This window comes from Bos indicus x Bos taurus, chromosome 12, assembly GCF_003369695.1.
Source record: "Bos indicus x Bos taurus breed Angus x Brahman F1 hybrid chromosome 12, Bos_hybrid_MaternalHap_v2.0, whole genome shotgun sequence".
Lineage (NCBI taxonomy): Eukaryota > Metazoa > Chordata > Mammalia > Artiodactyla > Bovidae > Bos > Bos indicus x Bos taurus.
The window spans coordinates 54144166-54161488 of NC_040087.1; the positions used below are offsets into that span (position 1 = coordinate 54144166).

General features: G+C 38.8%; 1 protein-coding gene across 19 annotated transcripts in view; it reads right to left on the reverse strand.

Moving 5' to 3' along the window:
- Positions 1–15833, reverse strand: part of RBM26 (RNA binding motif protein 26) — an 83111-nt gene extending 67278 nt beyond the window's left edge. For 17 of the 19 annotated variants that reach the window (XM_027557775.1, XM_027557774.1, XM_027557764.1 and 14 more), the window contains exon 1: positions 15283–15816. In XM_027557775.1, the coding sequence (XP_027413576.1) occupies positions 15283–15353 (71 nt within the window). In that variant the 5' untranslated portion in view covers positions 15354–15816. Of the gene's footprint in view, positions 1–3825; positions 4273–15282 lie in introns of those variants that run through there. The other 2 variants (XM_027557772.1, XM_027557773.1) reach the window with 2 other exon arrangements.
- Between the last annotated feature and the right edge of the window lie 1490 nt (positions 15834–17323).

Genomic DNA, 17323 nt, shown 5'->3' on the forward strand with positions numbered 1-17323 from the left:
TAGTACTTCTATCTTCCTACTTTCTGCGGAAGTCCAAACTTAGACATTTTACAACTCACTCTCAAAACTAGACTAAAAAATTGCTATTTAGTCTTTCTTGTCTCCAAAATGTTACAACTTAATCAAATCTCTAAATATCATAGTTTCATTCTTAAAAGAAGATCTGACCAATTACTCCGTTACTTTAATTAACCCTCCCAGTATCCTATAACCTAGTCCCCAAAATGTCCATACACTTCACTATGGCATGATTCATCCCTTCTTAATTTGAAACCAACAAAGGCTAGCTGGAGTCAAAAACCTTTTCCTAAGCATAATGAATAGTCATAATTCCTCATAGAACTGCTCTTCCAATTTGGGGCACTCGATGTCTTAAGAAGTTTCAAAACTTTAACATATCCAATTTGAGAAAAGTGCTTGAAATACTTCACAGACTGGTAAGTACAAATTTATGAAACTCTTCAAAATGAGATCTCTTTCACAATCTGTTATTATAAAAAACTTTTCTGAAAATGTACAGTAGGTACTATAGCCATCATCAAATAGTATAAATACAAGGGTCACACTGACAGTTTATTTTTTTATGTTTTTATTTATAACTGAAGATTTTTATAAGTGCTTTTTCCACATCAATTTTTAAACTGCCAGTAAGCAACAGAAAATTGATAAGAATATAAGCAGTTGTTTTCTTGCTCCTTCCCTTTTCTTTTTGTTGGGTAACCAACCAACTCTGTGAAGACCTGGAATCCTAAAAGGAGTTTGCTCAGCCCTCCTATTCTTCTTGACTTTGCTAGTTGAAAGCTGGGAGTGCCCTGGCAGATCTCTTCTAGTTTTCCTTCCCTACTTCCACAACTACTCTTGTGGTTTTAGCTGGTAAGTATTGAGTGTGTATACACTTCACTGTTTTATAATACTATTGCCACGGTCCCTCATCGATGATGATAAGCAATTAGCCACTATTTGAGTCTTTGTTTTCCTATATGTAAAGTATCTGTCTTTTTTCTCTCTTTGACTACTTTTAAAAGTCTTTTTATTTGGTCAGCAGTGTGTGACCATGAAATGCCCACAGCTGTGTGTGAGTGTGTGCACAGACACTACACACACATATTTTATCCTGCTTGATTTTGCCAATTTGGATTTATGTTTTAATGTCTTTCACCCATTTTGCAAAGTCCTTGGTTGTTATGTCTTCAAACATTTTTTCTGCTTCATTTTTCTTCCCTTTTTCCAGGACTTCAGTAACTTATATTTTAGACTGTTTGATACTGTCTTACAGATCTCAGATGTATCTTTTAAAATTACTTTTCTCCCTTTGACTTGGATATTTTCTATTTTCCTACATTCAAGTTCACTGCTGTTTTTTTTTCTATGGTGTCCAGTCTGCTTATTTCAGCTATACTTTTCATTTCTAGATTTCTCCATTAAATTCTTCTGAATAGCTTCTGTGTGTTAACTGAAGTTCCCCATATCTTTGTGCCTGTTTTCCAAATGCTTAAATAAATTCTTCAGCATTTTTATCATAGTTAAAGTTTTTGTCTAATAATTCTAATACTTGAGTCATCTCTCCATTGACTATTTCTTCTCAAGTGAATCTTACTTTCTTACTATTTGTGTTCCTTGTTATTGCATTAAGCTGAAAATTTTGTGTAGAAGAACACTGAGGTGGAGACTCAAGTAAATAAGATTTACCTTCAGTAAAGGGTATGTCCTTTCTTTTGCTAGGACACTAGAGTGGAGTCAACTGTTCTGTAACTGATATGGCTTGGGTTTTGTAAGAAACTTAGTTTGATTCAGTTCACCACTGGCTTCAAATGTTTTTGAGGGCATGATCAGGATCATCTTTTTTTTTTTTTTTAAACTGTTGCATTATGATTTAATCTAATTGCACAATATTTGAAATCATAACCCCTCTAGATTTCTAAGAGAAAGATTATGCATGCCTTTATATTCAATTTTGCACTGTTACATTTGAATCACACAGTGAATTTCACATTATGATGGATCAATTTAGAACTCCCATGCAACACCTCAAATTATATAAAATGGAAACAGTTTTTAAAGGTTTGTGGCCATGATGTTCAGTGACCAACATTTTGAAGTACCTGATACATTATAGTCCAACATTGCTGTTTTAAAAAAAAAAGTTTTTATCACTAGCAGGATCTTGCCTTTTATAAGAACTAGAATCTCAGCATTAACAAGATTCTGGATACCTGCCTGTGCTTTACCTCCAGGCCCTAGTTTTTAAAACTACAAGAAAAATATAAAACCAATGGCCTAAGCTTTCCTCTGAAGAAAGAAGGAAAAGCCAGCAAATTAAACTCTAAGTAGAAAAAGGAAATGATAAAAATATAACACCAAAATAGAAAACAATCAAAGCTAATACTGTTCTTGGCAAAAGATGAATAAAATTGATAAACTATTAGCAAAATTGGTCAAGAAAATAAAAAAGTAATATTACCAAAATCAGGTATAATTTTTAAAAGAGGAGGGGAAGCATCAAATAGATTCTAGTCATTATATGAATAATAAGGCAACACTGCAAACAACTCTGTGTCAATAAATCTAGCAACTTAAGAGAAAAATCCTTGAGAAACATAAATTACCAAAAGTGACACAAGAAGAAACAGAATACCTAAATAGACCTATACCTAGTAAATAAACTGATTTTGTAATAAAAGATCCATTTCACAACTAAATCTTCATTCCCAGATGCTTCATCAGTGAAATCTAACATTTTAAAGAAAAAATAAAATACACACAGCACTCATAAACAGAAGCAAAACTTAACAAAATATTAGCAAATCAAATCCAGTAATATGCATAAAAAGGATAATTACATCATGACCAAGCAGGGTTTATCTTAGAAATCCAAGGTTGGCTTAACATTTGAAAACCAATCCATGTAACGTACAATATTAACAGAAAAAGAGAGAAAAGCACGTGATCATTTCAATAAATGTAGACAAAGATTTGCAATTCTTTACCTTTTCATGACAAATCATTCTGCAAATTAAGAACAGAAGAGAATTTCTTCAATCTGGTAAAAGGCAATTATAAAAAAACCTAGCACTAACATCAGTTAATACTGAAACACTAGGTCTCTTTCCCCTAAGACTTGGACAAAACAAGGATGTCAACTCTTAGACCACTTCAATTTAACTTGCACTATTGTTCCTAACCTATACAAGAAATGAAAATTTAAAAAAAATCAGAATGTAAAACTATCACAGATAACATGACTGATAAATTTCAAAGGATCTATAAAATAGCTACTGTAAATAATAAGGGTACTTAGTTGCAAAATACAAGGTCAATATGTAAATATCATATTTCTATAAATAACAATAGAACTTGAAAAATGATCCTCTTTCTTCTAAAATTGATCTCTACTTTCAACTCAATCCCTATCAACAATCAACACAGGCCTTCTCGCAGAAACTGAAACACTGACTCTCACCTTTATAGGGAAATGAATCCAGCAAAACCGAGACAATTTTTCAAAAGGACAAACTAGGAGGATTTACATAACCTGATTTCAAAAATTATAAAGTTATTTAGACCGTGTGGTATAAGCATCAGAATACATACATATCACTGGACCAAGACAGAGTCCAGAAATAGACTCATATATACAGTTAATTATCAACCAACATGCCAAATATCAGTGGACCAAGACAGAGTTCAGAAACAGACTTATAAGTACAGTTAATTATCAAACAACAAGCCAAGTCATCCAATAGGAAAGTCTTTTTTAGGGACCATTTATGGAAAAATTAACAATATACTTATTTTAAAAACAGATAAAAGAGCCACTGGCCCTACCTCATTCCATATGCACTTCTGGTTTTTCGTTTCTTGACTCCAAACAGCCTTGAGCCAGGGCAGCCAGTCCCTGTCAGGGAGAGTCCTCCTGAGTTCCCCAGAACAACATGAGCTCTGGCAGGTGCTGGGGACTCGGGGAAGAGGCTGTTCCTGGGCAGAGTCAATCTGCCACTGAAACAGACTACTGGGCTGGCTTGCCAAAACTGTTAATAAACACAAGTTTGTGTGCCTGATGGACACACAGGTAGGCCAAACAAGCCTAAATGTCAGAGTTTGGAGCAGAGAAACAATTATTACAGGGCCAAGTAAGAACAGGTGGCTTGTCTGAATGCCTCCATATACATTATTTTAAAAATTTATTTGAGATGAATGGACCTAAACCTACCAAAAGGCAGAAAATTTCTAGAACATATAATGTCTTTATGATCTTGGAGGAGATAAAGACTTGTTAGACATAACCATAAAACAAAAATAAATTGGACTTAATAAAAATAAAAATTTCTGCCCACAAAATGACATTATTATATAGTAGTCCCCCCTTATCCACAGGGCTTCCCAGGTGGCTCAGTAGTAAAGAATCCACCTGCGCTGCTGGAGACATGGGTTTGATCCCTGGCTTGGGAAGACCCCTGAAGAAGGAAATGGCAACCCACTCCAGTGTTCTTGCCTGGAAAATCCCATGGACAGAGGAGCCTGGGGACCTACAGTCCACGAGATCACGAGTCAGACACGACTGAGTAACTGCACGCACACCTTATCCACGGTGGAAATACATTTCAAAACACCCAGTGGATGCTTGAAACCACAGATACACCCTACTATACACTAAGTTTTTTCCCACACAGGGATGTATGCATGCTAAGTCGCTTCAGTTGTGTACAACTCTGAGACCCTAGGGACTGTAGCCCACCAGGCTCCTTTGTCTATGGGATTCTCCAGGCAAGAATACTGGAGTGGGTTGCCGTGCCCTCCTCTAGAGGACCTTCCCGACCCAAGGATCAAATCCACATCTGTGTCCTGCATTGGCAGGTGGGTTCTTTACCACTAGCACCACCTGGGAAACCCAAGAATACCGGAGTGGTTGCCATTTCCTTCTCCAGGGGATCTTCCCCACCCAGGGATGGAACCCAGGTCTCCTGTGCGTCTCCTGCATTGCAGGCAGATTTTTTACCCGCCACTTATACACACATACCTATAAACATATTAGGTATATAAATGAGAGACAGTAAGAGATTAACAACAATAATAAAATAGAATAATTATAACTATATACTGTAACAAAATTCACGTGAGTGTAGTGTTGCTTTCTCTCTTCTCCTTTCAAAATACGTTATTGTACAAATTGAAGGCCTTTTCCATCTTAGGCACTTACCACACAGCTGTCAAAACTTTTGCACTTTGAAGTGTGACAGCAAAACTAGAAAGAATTTTTCTCCTTTTTCACAATTTCAGAGATAGACGATTCATTCTTACTATAAATCTCAGCAACTTCAGTACCGAATTTTTTCTTTCCTTATTAAGTTGAGAATTTCCACCTTTTTGTTTAAAGGAAGCACTTTATGGCTTCTCTTTGATATATTCAAACTGCCTGTCACTAATCTTGAGTGCTGCAGTCATAATTAAGCAAAATAAGTTACTTGAACACAAGCACTGCAATATCACAAGAGCAAAGCTGATAACCGGGACAGTTACTAAGTGACAAACGAGTGGGATATGCTGGACAAAGGAATGATTCACATCTTGGGCAGGACAATGCGAGATTTTATCATGTTACTCATAAGAGCATGCAACTTAAAACTTATAAATTGTTAATTTCTGAAATTTTCTATCTAATATTTTTAAACCATAGCTCATCATAGGTAACTGAAACCACAGAAAGCAAAACCACAGATAAGGAGGGACTACTGCACACAAGTCACAAAGGAGGGGAAAAAACCTGTAGGTCATGTATTCTACATGAATAAAGAGCTCCTAGCAATTGGCACAGAGAAGGCAATGGCACCCCACTCCAGTACTCTTGCCTGGAAAATCCCATGGATAGAGGAGCCTGGTAGGCTGCAGTCCACGGGATCGCAAAGAGTCGGACACGACTGAGTGACTTCACTTTCACTTTTCACTTTCATGCACTGGAGAAGGAAATGGCAACCCACTCCAGTGTTCTTGCCTGGAGAATCCCAGGGACGGGGGACCCTGGTGGGCTGCCGTCTACGGGGTCGAACAGAGTCGAACACGACTGAAGCGACTTAGCAGCAGCAGCAGCAGCAGCAGCAATTGGCAATAAGATAGCCCAATTTTAAAAATAAGTAAGACTTAGCCACGGGCTTCCCTTGTGGTCCAGCTAGTAAAGAATCCGCCTGCAATGCAAGAGACCTGGGTTTGATCCCTGAGTTAGATCCCTTGGAGAAGGGAAATGCTACCCACTCCAGTATTCTGGCCTGGAGAATTCCATGGACTATACCGCATACAGTCCTGGGATTGCAAAGAGTCAGACATGACTGAGAGACTCTCATTTCACTTCACTTCAGCCACTTTACAAAAGATGTGACAGTCAATAAACACATGAAAAGGTCCTCAATAGTATTACTCATCAGGAAAATGCAAATTAAAACCATAAAGAGAATTAAACTGTCAGTCCAAAAAAGGTAAGATGTCATTTTATACTATAAAGGTTTAAAAACAACAACAATGAAAAAAAACCTTAATAATACTAAATAATGCTGAGGATATGAAGCAACTGGAACTCTCACAAATCACAGGTAGCAATGCGATATAGTTCAACCACTTTAGAAGTTTCTTATAATAGAAAACATGCAGCTACCCTATGACCTAGCAAATACGCCTCTAGGTATTTACCCCTCCCCCAGAAGAAAATACTTCCACAACTACTCAATTAAGAATATTCACAGCAGTCATATTCATAATGCCAACATCAGAGTGGATGTCTTGCTAGAAAGAAAAACTCAGAAAGAGGCACTAGAGAATTTTCCAGACAAAGTTCTAGATCCTGTTTTATATGGTGATTACATAGGTATATGTAACTGTCAAAACTTATGCAACTGATCTGTTTATGTTAATTACAAACTGACACATGATAAATACATACACTATGGCTCTATCTGTTCAGCAAATCAATAAACGATGGTTAAATAAACTATGGTATACCCATTACATTAAAATACTATGCAACCTGAAAAAGGGGGGGGGGTGTCTCTTACGTATTATATTGAATGACCTCCAATTATAGAAAAAAGGAGAAGAAAAATATATATAACATATTTGTACAAGTGACTGAACACACACACAGAATATGTCAGAAAGAACCAACGAGTAACGTATCTCCAATTACTACATCTTTTACACACACACAAAATACTAAATATAACCTCAAGTTAAAAATAAACTTTTACCTATTTCAGAAGTTACCACCTGTAAACTGAAAAAGACTTTGCCACAGAAACAAAGTAGTAGGAAGGTAGTGAATAACTTCAGCAGGAAGCATTTACCATCCACTCATTCCTGGGGAGTAAGGAAGCAGGAGGAAGAAAAATTCCTAAAAGCCTACACTTAGCTCAAGTTTTGGTCATTCTCAACACAAACATACCAAACACTGGAAAATATTATTTTCCATTTTGTTACTAATACTATCCCTATACCTGGACTTATGCATATAAAATAATTCATTTAAAAACACTGTAAGCCAAAAAAAGGAATTGCTAAAACAGTAAATGCTAAATGCATTTTAACTATTCATCACTCAGATGGAAAAATCAATTAAGACTGCAGCAGTAAAATGTGATAAGAAAGTCATGAAAAATATTTTAGCCAATATAGCTATAAAATTCATCAGACTAGAATTACCATAATTTTTTGTGCAGCTCTATGGAGCTAAGAAATCTTGCATATAGCAGCATTCACACACTTTAATGAGTACGTGCTAATATTTCTGTGTCCTTTCCCTCTTAAAAAAAAAAAAGAAAAATCAGAGTCTTTAGTTAATTTGAAAGTGCTGTAAGGTAAAAATAAAGTGAAACAGACCCAGAGCTTAGTAAATCTTCAAAGTGCTCACATATCTGCTTTTCCGAAACAGTTTTATACAAATGCCTTTCTCTCTCCTTAGATCATGGGTGCACAAAGTAGAAATTTCAACTAATGCATTTGAAACCCAGGTGTACACCCGCCACGAGGCACTGTGCTGGGTGCTATCCAGGAGAACACTTAACATTTTGAGTTTATTTTCAAGGACCTTAGACTCTAATAAGAACAGTAAAACAAAAGAATTAACTACTGAACAAGTCTGCAAATGATGAGTTTCAAAAAACTATGCAAACTAGCACTAAGAGAGGAGCCTCATGGAAGTCACTGATTTCAACTGGACAGATAAATGGCTTTCTGGATGAACTGGAATTGCAATGGACCTTTGATTTCAACGTATATCAAAGAAACCAAGATAGGCATTACATCACAATACACAGCAAAACTCTGGAATAGAAATGTCTTGTCATTAATCCTGTCTCTTATCATTTATTAGCCATGAATGAAGTATATTACTTAAACTTCCTAAGAGTCAATTTCTTCTTCATCTTTAAAATTGGGATAACAGAACCCAGCTCACACGCAATGAATGCACAAACGTTAGCAAATAGTAAGGACTCAACGAATGTTACCTTCTATATAACGTTGGGGGGAAAAGGACAGTATAAACTGTGTGATAGGGAATCAGAATGTAAAGTTCAGCTTTTGTTGAAATTAAGACTTATAACGTAAAAAGTAGGAAGATATAAACTGGAAAGATAATTTGAAACAGACATTAGAGTTCTAAAAGTCAAGTTAAGAAGTATGCAATTGATTATTTAGAAGTGCTGAAGATTTTGATCACACAATACAATAAAAAAGCTGGGTATCCAGGCCAAAAGAACTCCAAACGAGAAAAAGACTGGAGATAGGGAGGTATGTTAGAAAGCAAACTGCAGTGGTTTAGATAAGGAGTGCAGGGTTCCCTACTGACCGCTGTCATTAGTAAGAATTATTAAAATAAAAAGACAGAACCCAATGACTAACTGAATTGGGGGAAAGGAATGGAGGGAGAAGCCAAAAAAATACAAGTGCAAGCCCAAATAATTTGGAAAAATGAAACAGAAATAAGTGAATATTTTATTTTCAGAAACATACAGTGGTTTGAAGTTCAGGTGAAAAGGAGCAGGCACAGAGCTAGCAATCAGAGTTTCAGAGTATAAAACTTTGAAGCAATTAAGCCTAGACATACCTATGAGAAAAATAAATGCTTACAGGTACTCTTGAAAAAGCTCTCAAATTCAAATATGTATATGCAATATCCTGAGGAAGGGAGTCTTTAATCAAACTTTCAAAGCAACTACAACATACACACACATACACAGTTTTTAAAATCACTGGCACGTATTACAATAGAAACCATCCATAGGAATGAATGTGAATAAAGGGTCAGGAGTGGTAATGATTAAGAAAAAAGACTCAATGGGAACAGAACAAAGAAAAATACAATTCAAAGGCAGGAAAAAGAGCTTAAGGAGATAGGACTGATTTGTGAGAAAGAGAACCAAAATATTAGGGATCTAAGTCATGAGAAGTTTAAAGAAAAAAAAAAAAGCAGCTATCAACACTGTCTAATGTCATACACAGAGGTCAAAGAACTAAAATTTCTATAAGTCTTTACATTTAATAAACAAACTCAATGGTAACACTGGGGTAAGCAATTTCGGTTGCACATGAGTATAAACTACTGTTAAGGCGTTAAGAAGTAAATGGTTGGGGACAAATGGGTGAAAAAGTAAAGGCTGACTACTATTGCAAGATTGAACAGTGACAGGAAAAGAAAGCTAGTGTGAAAACGACTAGAAGTAGGATTTAATTCGTTTTGGTTTTTGCTGAGCTTAAGGAATTAGAGACTGACTATACCCAAAAGGGTCTGCAGAAAATGAAAGATCAAAGGAGGGGAAGAGTAAATAAAATTCAGAAACAAAAAGATCACCTTTCAGTTCTCCCTATAAAACAAAAATATATTTTAATGTGGTGAGAAAGGTATAATACTAAGTGTGGGTAAAGGAGAAATGACTACAAAACTCTAGGTTTCTGTCTTAGACTCTAAAGCACTGATAATCACAATGCCTAAGAACTTTGTTCCTTTACAATAGCAGTTACTGCTGCTGCTGCTGCTAAGTCGCTTCAGTCGTGTCAGACTCTGAGCAACCCCATGGACTGCAGCCCACCAAGCTCTTCCGTCCATGGGATTTTCCAGGCAAGAGTACTGGAGTGGGATGCCATTGCCTTCTCCACAATAGCAGCTACTACTACAAAAATCTAATAGTAAAAAAAAGTACACATACAGAGGCACACATAGAGGAGTAGGAAAGGATACACTGCATTATGTTGTAGTAAGCTAAGAACAAGGCTCCAGAGTCAAAACATTGAGTCTAAATCACTGTTCAGTCACACGTAAGATGTGTGACTCTGGGCAAGTATCTTAACTTCATGCTTCAGTACCTCAGGTGTCATCACTTGCAAAATGGAGGAGTATTTACCTCATAGAACTTGAAAGTAATACAAAGGTTTAACAATGTATACAAATGTTAACAGTAGCAATAATAGCAATGTAACCTGTGTTTAATCAAACTGGTATTTAAGATCAATACAGTGTAACTGTTGTACTTATATCTTCCTTATTACTGTAGCATCTGTGAACCTTATCAAATTTATTTGACTCGTCACAGCTGTTGTAATCTGGTCTGTTTTCTATGTTGTTAGCAGTAGATAATATAGCTTTAAAATACCTTGGACTTGAGAGCAGATAACTTATTTAATATGTTTTCCCCCGGTAACTGTTGCTAAAAGTTAGGCATTAAATACCATATTTGTCTTAAACTTTAAGCTAAAAATTTGGTTAGATATAAAAGAGGAAGAAAAGGTCAAAATGAGTGAAAGAAACCTAAGTAGACTGAAATAATGCCTGCCTGTAAGACTGAGCTCCCCAGATTGCACAGCAGGTACTCTTTGTATTTCAGAACATTCCCTTTGGGTAAATGCTTTTTTCACTGCTTATCTCTCTCTCTCTCTCTCTCTCTCTCTCTCTCTCCTGGGAGTTGGAGGGAAGGGGCTGGGATCTTAAAAATATGTCTCATTTAATTCTTTCACCTACAGAAATAGGTATAATTCTTCCTATCATACTAACAAGGAAAAGGGAGGTTCACTTGCCTGTTGGCAGAGCTGAGAGATCTGAACACTGGTCTATGTGGACACAAAAATGTTTTCTTTCCACTACACAACGGTACCTCCACAGCACGACCTAGTAGCAGCACAAAATGAGGCATTCTGCTCTTCACTACTAAGTTCAACAAAACTTGGGCATGTCATTAAGTCTCTCTCAATTTTATTTTTGGAAAAACTAAGGGGTTTGATTGGAGAAGGCAATGGCACCCTACTCCAGCACTCTTGCCTGGAAAATCCCATGGACGGAGGAGCCTGATGGGCCGCAGTCCATGGGGTCGCTAAGAGTCGGACACAACCGAGCGACTTCACTTTCACTTTTCATTCTCATGCATTGGAGAAGGAAATGGCAACCCACTCCAGTGTTCTTGCCTGGAGAGTCCCAGGGACGGGGGAGCCTGGTGGGCTGCCGTCTACGGGGTTGCACAGAGTTGGACACAACTGAAGCAACTTAGCAGCAGCAGCAGCAAGGGGTTTGATTAGATCTTGAGGTTTCCCTTAAACTGAAAATAATCCATGATTTTATTAAATCACATTTAGTGATATGTAAACTCACAAAAAGTTTTAAAATACAGCACAAAGTCTTTTGTTTAAAAAACAAAAAAACATCAAAAGAGAGCTTAATGTTATGAAAAAGAAATCAATGATACAGGAAAGACCAACATCTATTTTATTTTATTATAAGCATGTATGACTAAGCAAATGTTTTGGAGAACAAAAACATCAAGTATTTCAAGATGATAATTTTAACACATATATTTTCAATAAATTATGAAAAAGAAAACTTGGAATCCTGATATACCTACAGACCTTATAATCAAATAAAATACAGATTTACCAACTTCTATTTCATGTTGAAACTGCAACCAGGTTGACTCCCCACCCCATCCCCCCAAATGTCCATCTGAAAACTCTCCTCCCCCAAAAACCCTTCACTGGCTTCCCACTATCCTTCAATGACATCCCAAATCCTTAACATGACTCAACAGTCTCGTGCAATCTGGCTCCTGTCTCAGGAGCTATCTGCCGCTATGGTTCCCCTGGCTCTTTTTTTCACCTTTCCTTCCTTCACTATAGGGTCATCATACGATCTGCCATCAAAAACCTTGCTGTTACAACTCTCCATTCCCATCCTTTTGCCCCAACAAACTACTCATCCTTCCTTGTTGAGATGAAATACTGTCAGGCAACAAAAGTCTTTCCAGATGTTCCAGACATATATTTTCATAGCACTCTGGATTCATCATGCTCACCAGTCTTATAGTTACTTGTTTAACATCTGTCTTCCCTGGTAAACGATACGAAGATGGTCATTTCATGTCATGTTTCCTACCGTTTCACCCATATCTTAACACACTGCTTAGCACAGAGGACATTAAGTGCTCAATAAATACTTACTGAATTAATACATTTAAACTACAAGGCAGGTCCAAAACCATGAGATACTTTACTAGCACAAATAAGTTAAAAGTTCTATACAAATTTCAAGTTCTATCTTCGTATGGTCCTGCCTCAAATAGATGCCTCAAATTTGGCCAAAAAAAAAAAAGAAAAAGTCTCTTTAGATAATAAACACATCTTAAAGTTTCACAAAACCAAGGTTAGAAACCATAGGTCTTAAATAACTGGAATCAGCTTTAAAAGTCATCTAAAAGAATTCCCCTGAAGTGCAGTTAAAGGGACAAGAACTTGGATACGCGTTCAATTTTACCACAGCAGTGTACTTTACAAAAGGACCAATCCCAGCTCCTCCCACTGTCTAGGTTCTACAAGTAGTGCCTTATTCCAGCAGTGAAGACTGCAGGGCTACAGTCATCTGAGTATGCTACATGATATCTGAATGTGCTTTATTAAAACTACGAAAAAAAATTACAAGCAAACACACTAATCAGCTATAAATAATCTTCTCTTCAATAAGAAGAAAAAATGGTAATAAAACTAAGTAATTTGAGAACTGCAGGCTTATACAAGGGAATGCTATTTTAACGCAAAACATTCTAAGTTTTCTGTTCACCTAACATTTACTGAGTGCTAATTACAAACCAGACAGTGTTCAAAGATTTTCTTAATACATATTCATTATTTCCTCCCTCTCACACACGAGGAAGCGGAGGCTCTGAGCTAAGTTACTTACCCAATATCATACAGCAGGTGAGTGGCAGAGACAGAATTCAAAGGCAGCCATTCTGGCTCCACGGTCTCAACAACTATACTCTACTGCTGCCCACTCTCTCCAACCCATTGAAACAGGGCTTCTATCTGCACCATCCTGCTCCAGTGAAACTTTTCAACAAGTTCACCAATGACTTCTACCTTGCCAACATAAGGGCCCCTCTGTCTTCATTTTCTCCATTATGCAGTATCCCACCAAGGTGACAACCTTCCTCTTTTGTTATACATCTCTTTCATTAGTGACATACATCCCACTTTTCTTCCAACCTCAGACCTGAACTCTCTTCTTTTCCTTATTTACACGTTCTTCCTCAGAAACTTCCCAGTCTCGTGACTTTAAATACTACCTGCATGAATGCAAGTATTTCCACTCTTGGCTTGAGTTCTAGACGCATACCCAACTACCTATTTCACATCTCACTTAGATGTATTTTAACAAACACTTTCTACTTACTGGTTAAAATTAACCACCCTTCTCCCCTCAAACTGTTCTCTCCAAGCCTCCTCAACCAACACACATTCAGTTGCTTAGACTAACTTCTTAGTCATCAGTCACCCTTGATCTTCCTTTCCCTTATCTCTCACATCCAAACCAGCAACAAGTCCCACCAGATCTATTTATTAAACATATTTGTCTCCACTCTCACTCTAACGCAAACATCTACAGCTTGGCCTACAACTTCCTTCAGCATGGTCCCCTTATTTCTATTCTTGATCCCATAATCTCTACAAAGTAGGCGGAGTTTTAAAACAAAGTCAATCTCTGCCTGCTTTAAATCATCTAATGTCTTCCCATTAGATTTTAAGTAAAATCTTAGCTCTTGACTATAGCCTAGAAGATTCTACATTATTTGGCCCCTTCCTACTTCTCCAACTTCACAACTTTCCTTTTGTTCCCCCTTCACAAGATTCCCTGCAGCCACAACAGCCTTTCTCTTCCCCATCGAACCATGATCATTTCCGCTACAGGGCCTTTGCACTGGTCGTTCCTTCTGGAAGGAACATTGTCTTCCCAGACTTTCACACAGTTCCTTCTCCTCCTCAGGTGTTGCTGCACTGTCACCTCCTCTGAGAGGCCTTGTTGACACTATTTTACATGATCTCTAGTATTACTGTCACGACTCTTTACTACCTGAAGTTAGCTTATTTACTTTTCTATTATGCCTTGTCGATTTTGGAATTTAAAAACTCTGGCCCCAATGCCTCCCACAGTACATAGAAGGCGTTTAATAAATCTATTAAATAAGTGGATATTCTGCATTGCACTTTAAATTGTTTATTGTAAATCAATTTTGATCAAAACACTTGGCCCATATTTTTTATGTATTAAAAGGTAAACCCTTAAAATTCAATTTTTCCAATCTAAGACATTTCAGCACTTCGAACCACCACCCCCCCCCCCCCAACACACACACACACACGAGTACACCTATAGGATTCTACTTAAAACTGCCAAACAGTCCATATGGTTAGATTGCATTTTCTTCCTCCAAGCGAACAAACGTGCAGAGATGAGAAAGGGAAATTTTACTGGGCACCTTAGCACCTGTTAACATTTTCAATCAGTTAAGAGCCAGACAGCACATGGTAGACACGGCCTTTCTTTCAGAGACGGTATTTAGGTAAAACATGAGTGGGCTGGGCGAGAACTGTTCTACATCCCTAAAAAGAGCTGTTCACTTCATTTAAAAAAAAGCTAAGTAAAACAGTCTACTGAACAGATCATGCACGAGTTCGCCAAAAGAAACCGACCTGGGGGCCCTCGACAAATAACGAGTTGTGTGTTTAGGCTGGGGTCGGTCTACAAATAACGGGAAAACAACAGGAGAGCCATCGGTTTAAAAACCAACTCAGCGATGAGGTAAATCAGCTCAGGCTCCCAGGCGTATTCTGAACCTGGGAACGAAGGTGGCGGAGGAGGCGAAAACACAGAGCCTGGGACCTCAGTTCACCGCTTCGGCCTCCACGGCAGGCACTTAAGGCAACTGGGAGTTCACCTATCTCCCCCTTCCATCCCTGCAAGTAAAATAGCTCCCGAATACTCACATGGGCTCGAGAGTCTTGCTGAGCCAGGACTTGAGTGCCTCGAAGTTTTCAATGATCATTTTAGAAACCATCCACAGCGGCCCCGAGGCCCGTCACACTCCTCCGCCCGCCCAGGTCGCGGCCGCTACAGCCGCCGCTGCCCCCGCCCCCTACTCCGCGCGCCGCCCGCGTGGGCCGCGGTGGGAGGCGCCGGTGGCAGGTTCCCGCGAGCCCGGATCGGCGAACAGCTCCGCGGGGACCGCCGTAGGCCGCGAGTCCACGGGGTGCCAAGGGCTCCCCCTCCCCGGACCCCGGCCCCGGCTGAGGCAGCAACGGTTTGCCCGGGCCCTCCCCCTTCCCTCCACCCCAGCCAATCTTCCTGGACCAGAGCGCGACACGCGCCTAAACACGGGCTTGCCCTCAGCCCTGAAACCAGGTGCTTGCTGGCAACGCAGAAGAGGAAAAAGTGAAGAAAGCGAAAACGAAGGGCAGCTGAATGGGAACGATTCGGGGGGTCTTCCCGGCTCCCAGCACCCCCAAGAAGATGGCTGCCGACAAATCTCGCGAGAATTGATGAAATCTCGCGGTGACTCCCGGAGCCTGCTGGGAAGAGACGTAAGTTGGTTGTTTTTTTTTTTTTTCCTCCCGGAGTGCACGCTGGGCAAGTGTGGCGAGTCTTGCTTGTTTGCCTGGCTTGTGGGCCTTGTGCTTTTCCACGCTTTGGTCTTGCTAAGGAGTAAAGACTTTATTTCTTTACTAGGAGGGAAAGGCTGTTGACTTCAGAATCCGCAGGAACTTCAGCAGCTCGAACTCTATACCAGACGGCGTGGCCCGTCGGCTGGAACGACACTGCTACTGGAGCGCTTTCTTGAGAGCATCCGCTCGGCTGTGTTGGGACACAGGCGATCAGGGGGTTACAGGTGTGCTGCGCTGTGCTGCCTCCTCCTTTTGTCCCCAGGGTTCTGCAGTACTGTATTCTGGATATGCTGTGCTGTGGACAAGATTGGGAAGAACGGGATGGTCTCATCTAACGCACTGAGACTTCCGGAGGCTTAGTTTTGTCCAAAATTACTCGATTTATGGCAAAACACTATTGATATACTAATGACCTAGGGATTCCTCCAGCCCTTAATTCTCAAGTAGTTTGTTATTATCCAAAATTTTCAGACTTAAAACCCCTAGCTAGAAATAAGGGAAGTATTTGTTGTGTTTTTAATTCTATTTAGAACTGATTCAACCAATTCTGTCCATTTAGAACTGATTCAACCCCAGATAGGGAAATGACATAGCATCAAAAGAGAGAGCCTTTCTATCAGCATCCTAAACAAATTACCTTCATTTCTCCTGAGTGGTCAGATAAATTTGATTCCTGCCTCAATTGTTCTATTCGCTGTTACTTACTTCCATTAAGGTACTAGGTGGAACTTTACAAACTGTTTACTGCCTGTAAACTATAATGAATTAAAAATAATTCACAATATAAAGATACTTAAAGTAGATCAGTAAAAAGCTTTTTATGGCAGACACAATGGTAGACTAAATTGTTAAGAACTCTGAGTTTGTAATTTTCCAAAGTGTTCCTTAAGCAATAAGTGGAAAAGATTTGATCAAGTAAGAAAATCAAGACATTTGTAAAATACAGCATGAAAAGTATTTTGCAAATTAGAAGCCAGCTTTTGATTAACCAGAGTGTTGATGAAAGTGATTTAGCCAGATGAAGCAAGCTGAATGCAAAGTGGCAATTATTGTGTGTTTCCACTTACATGAGGTACCTAGAGTAGGCAAACCCCTAGAGACAGAAAAATAGAATGTTAGTTGCCAGGAGCAAGAGGGACAGGGGAGAATGTGAAATTATTTTTTAATGAGTAAAGAATTTCAGTTTGGAATGGCAAAAAGTTTCTCGAGATAGGTGGTGTTGATGGTCACACATCAGTGTGAATTGTGAGTTCAGTTCAGTTCTGTCGTTCAGTCGTGTCCAACTCTTCGGGATCCCATGGACTGCAGCACGCCAGGCTTCCCTGTCCATTACCAACTCCTGGAGCTTGTTCAAACTCATGTCCAT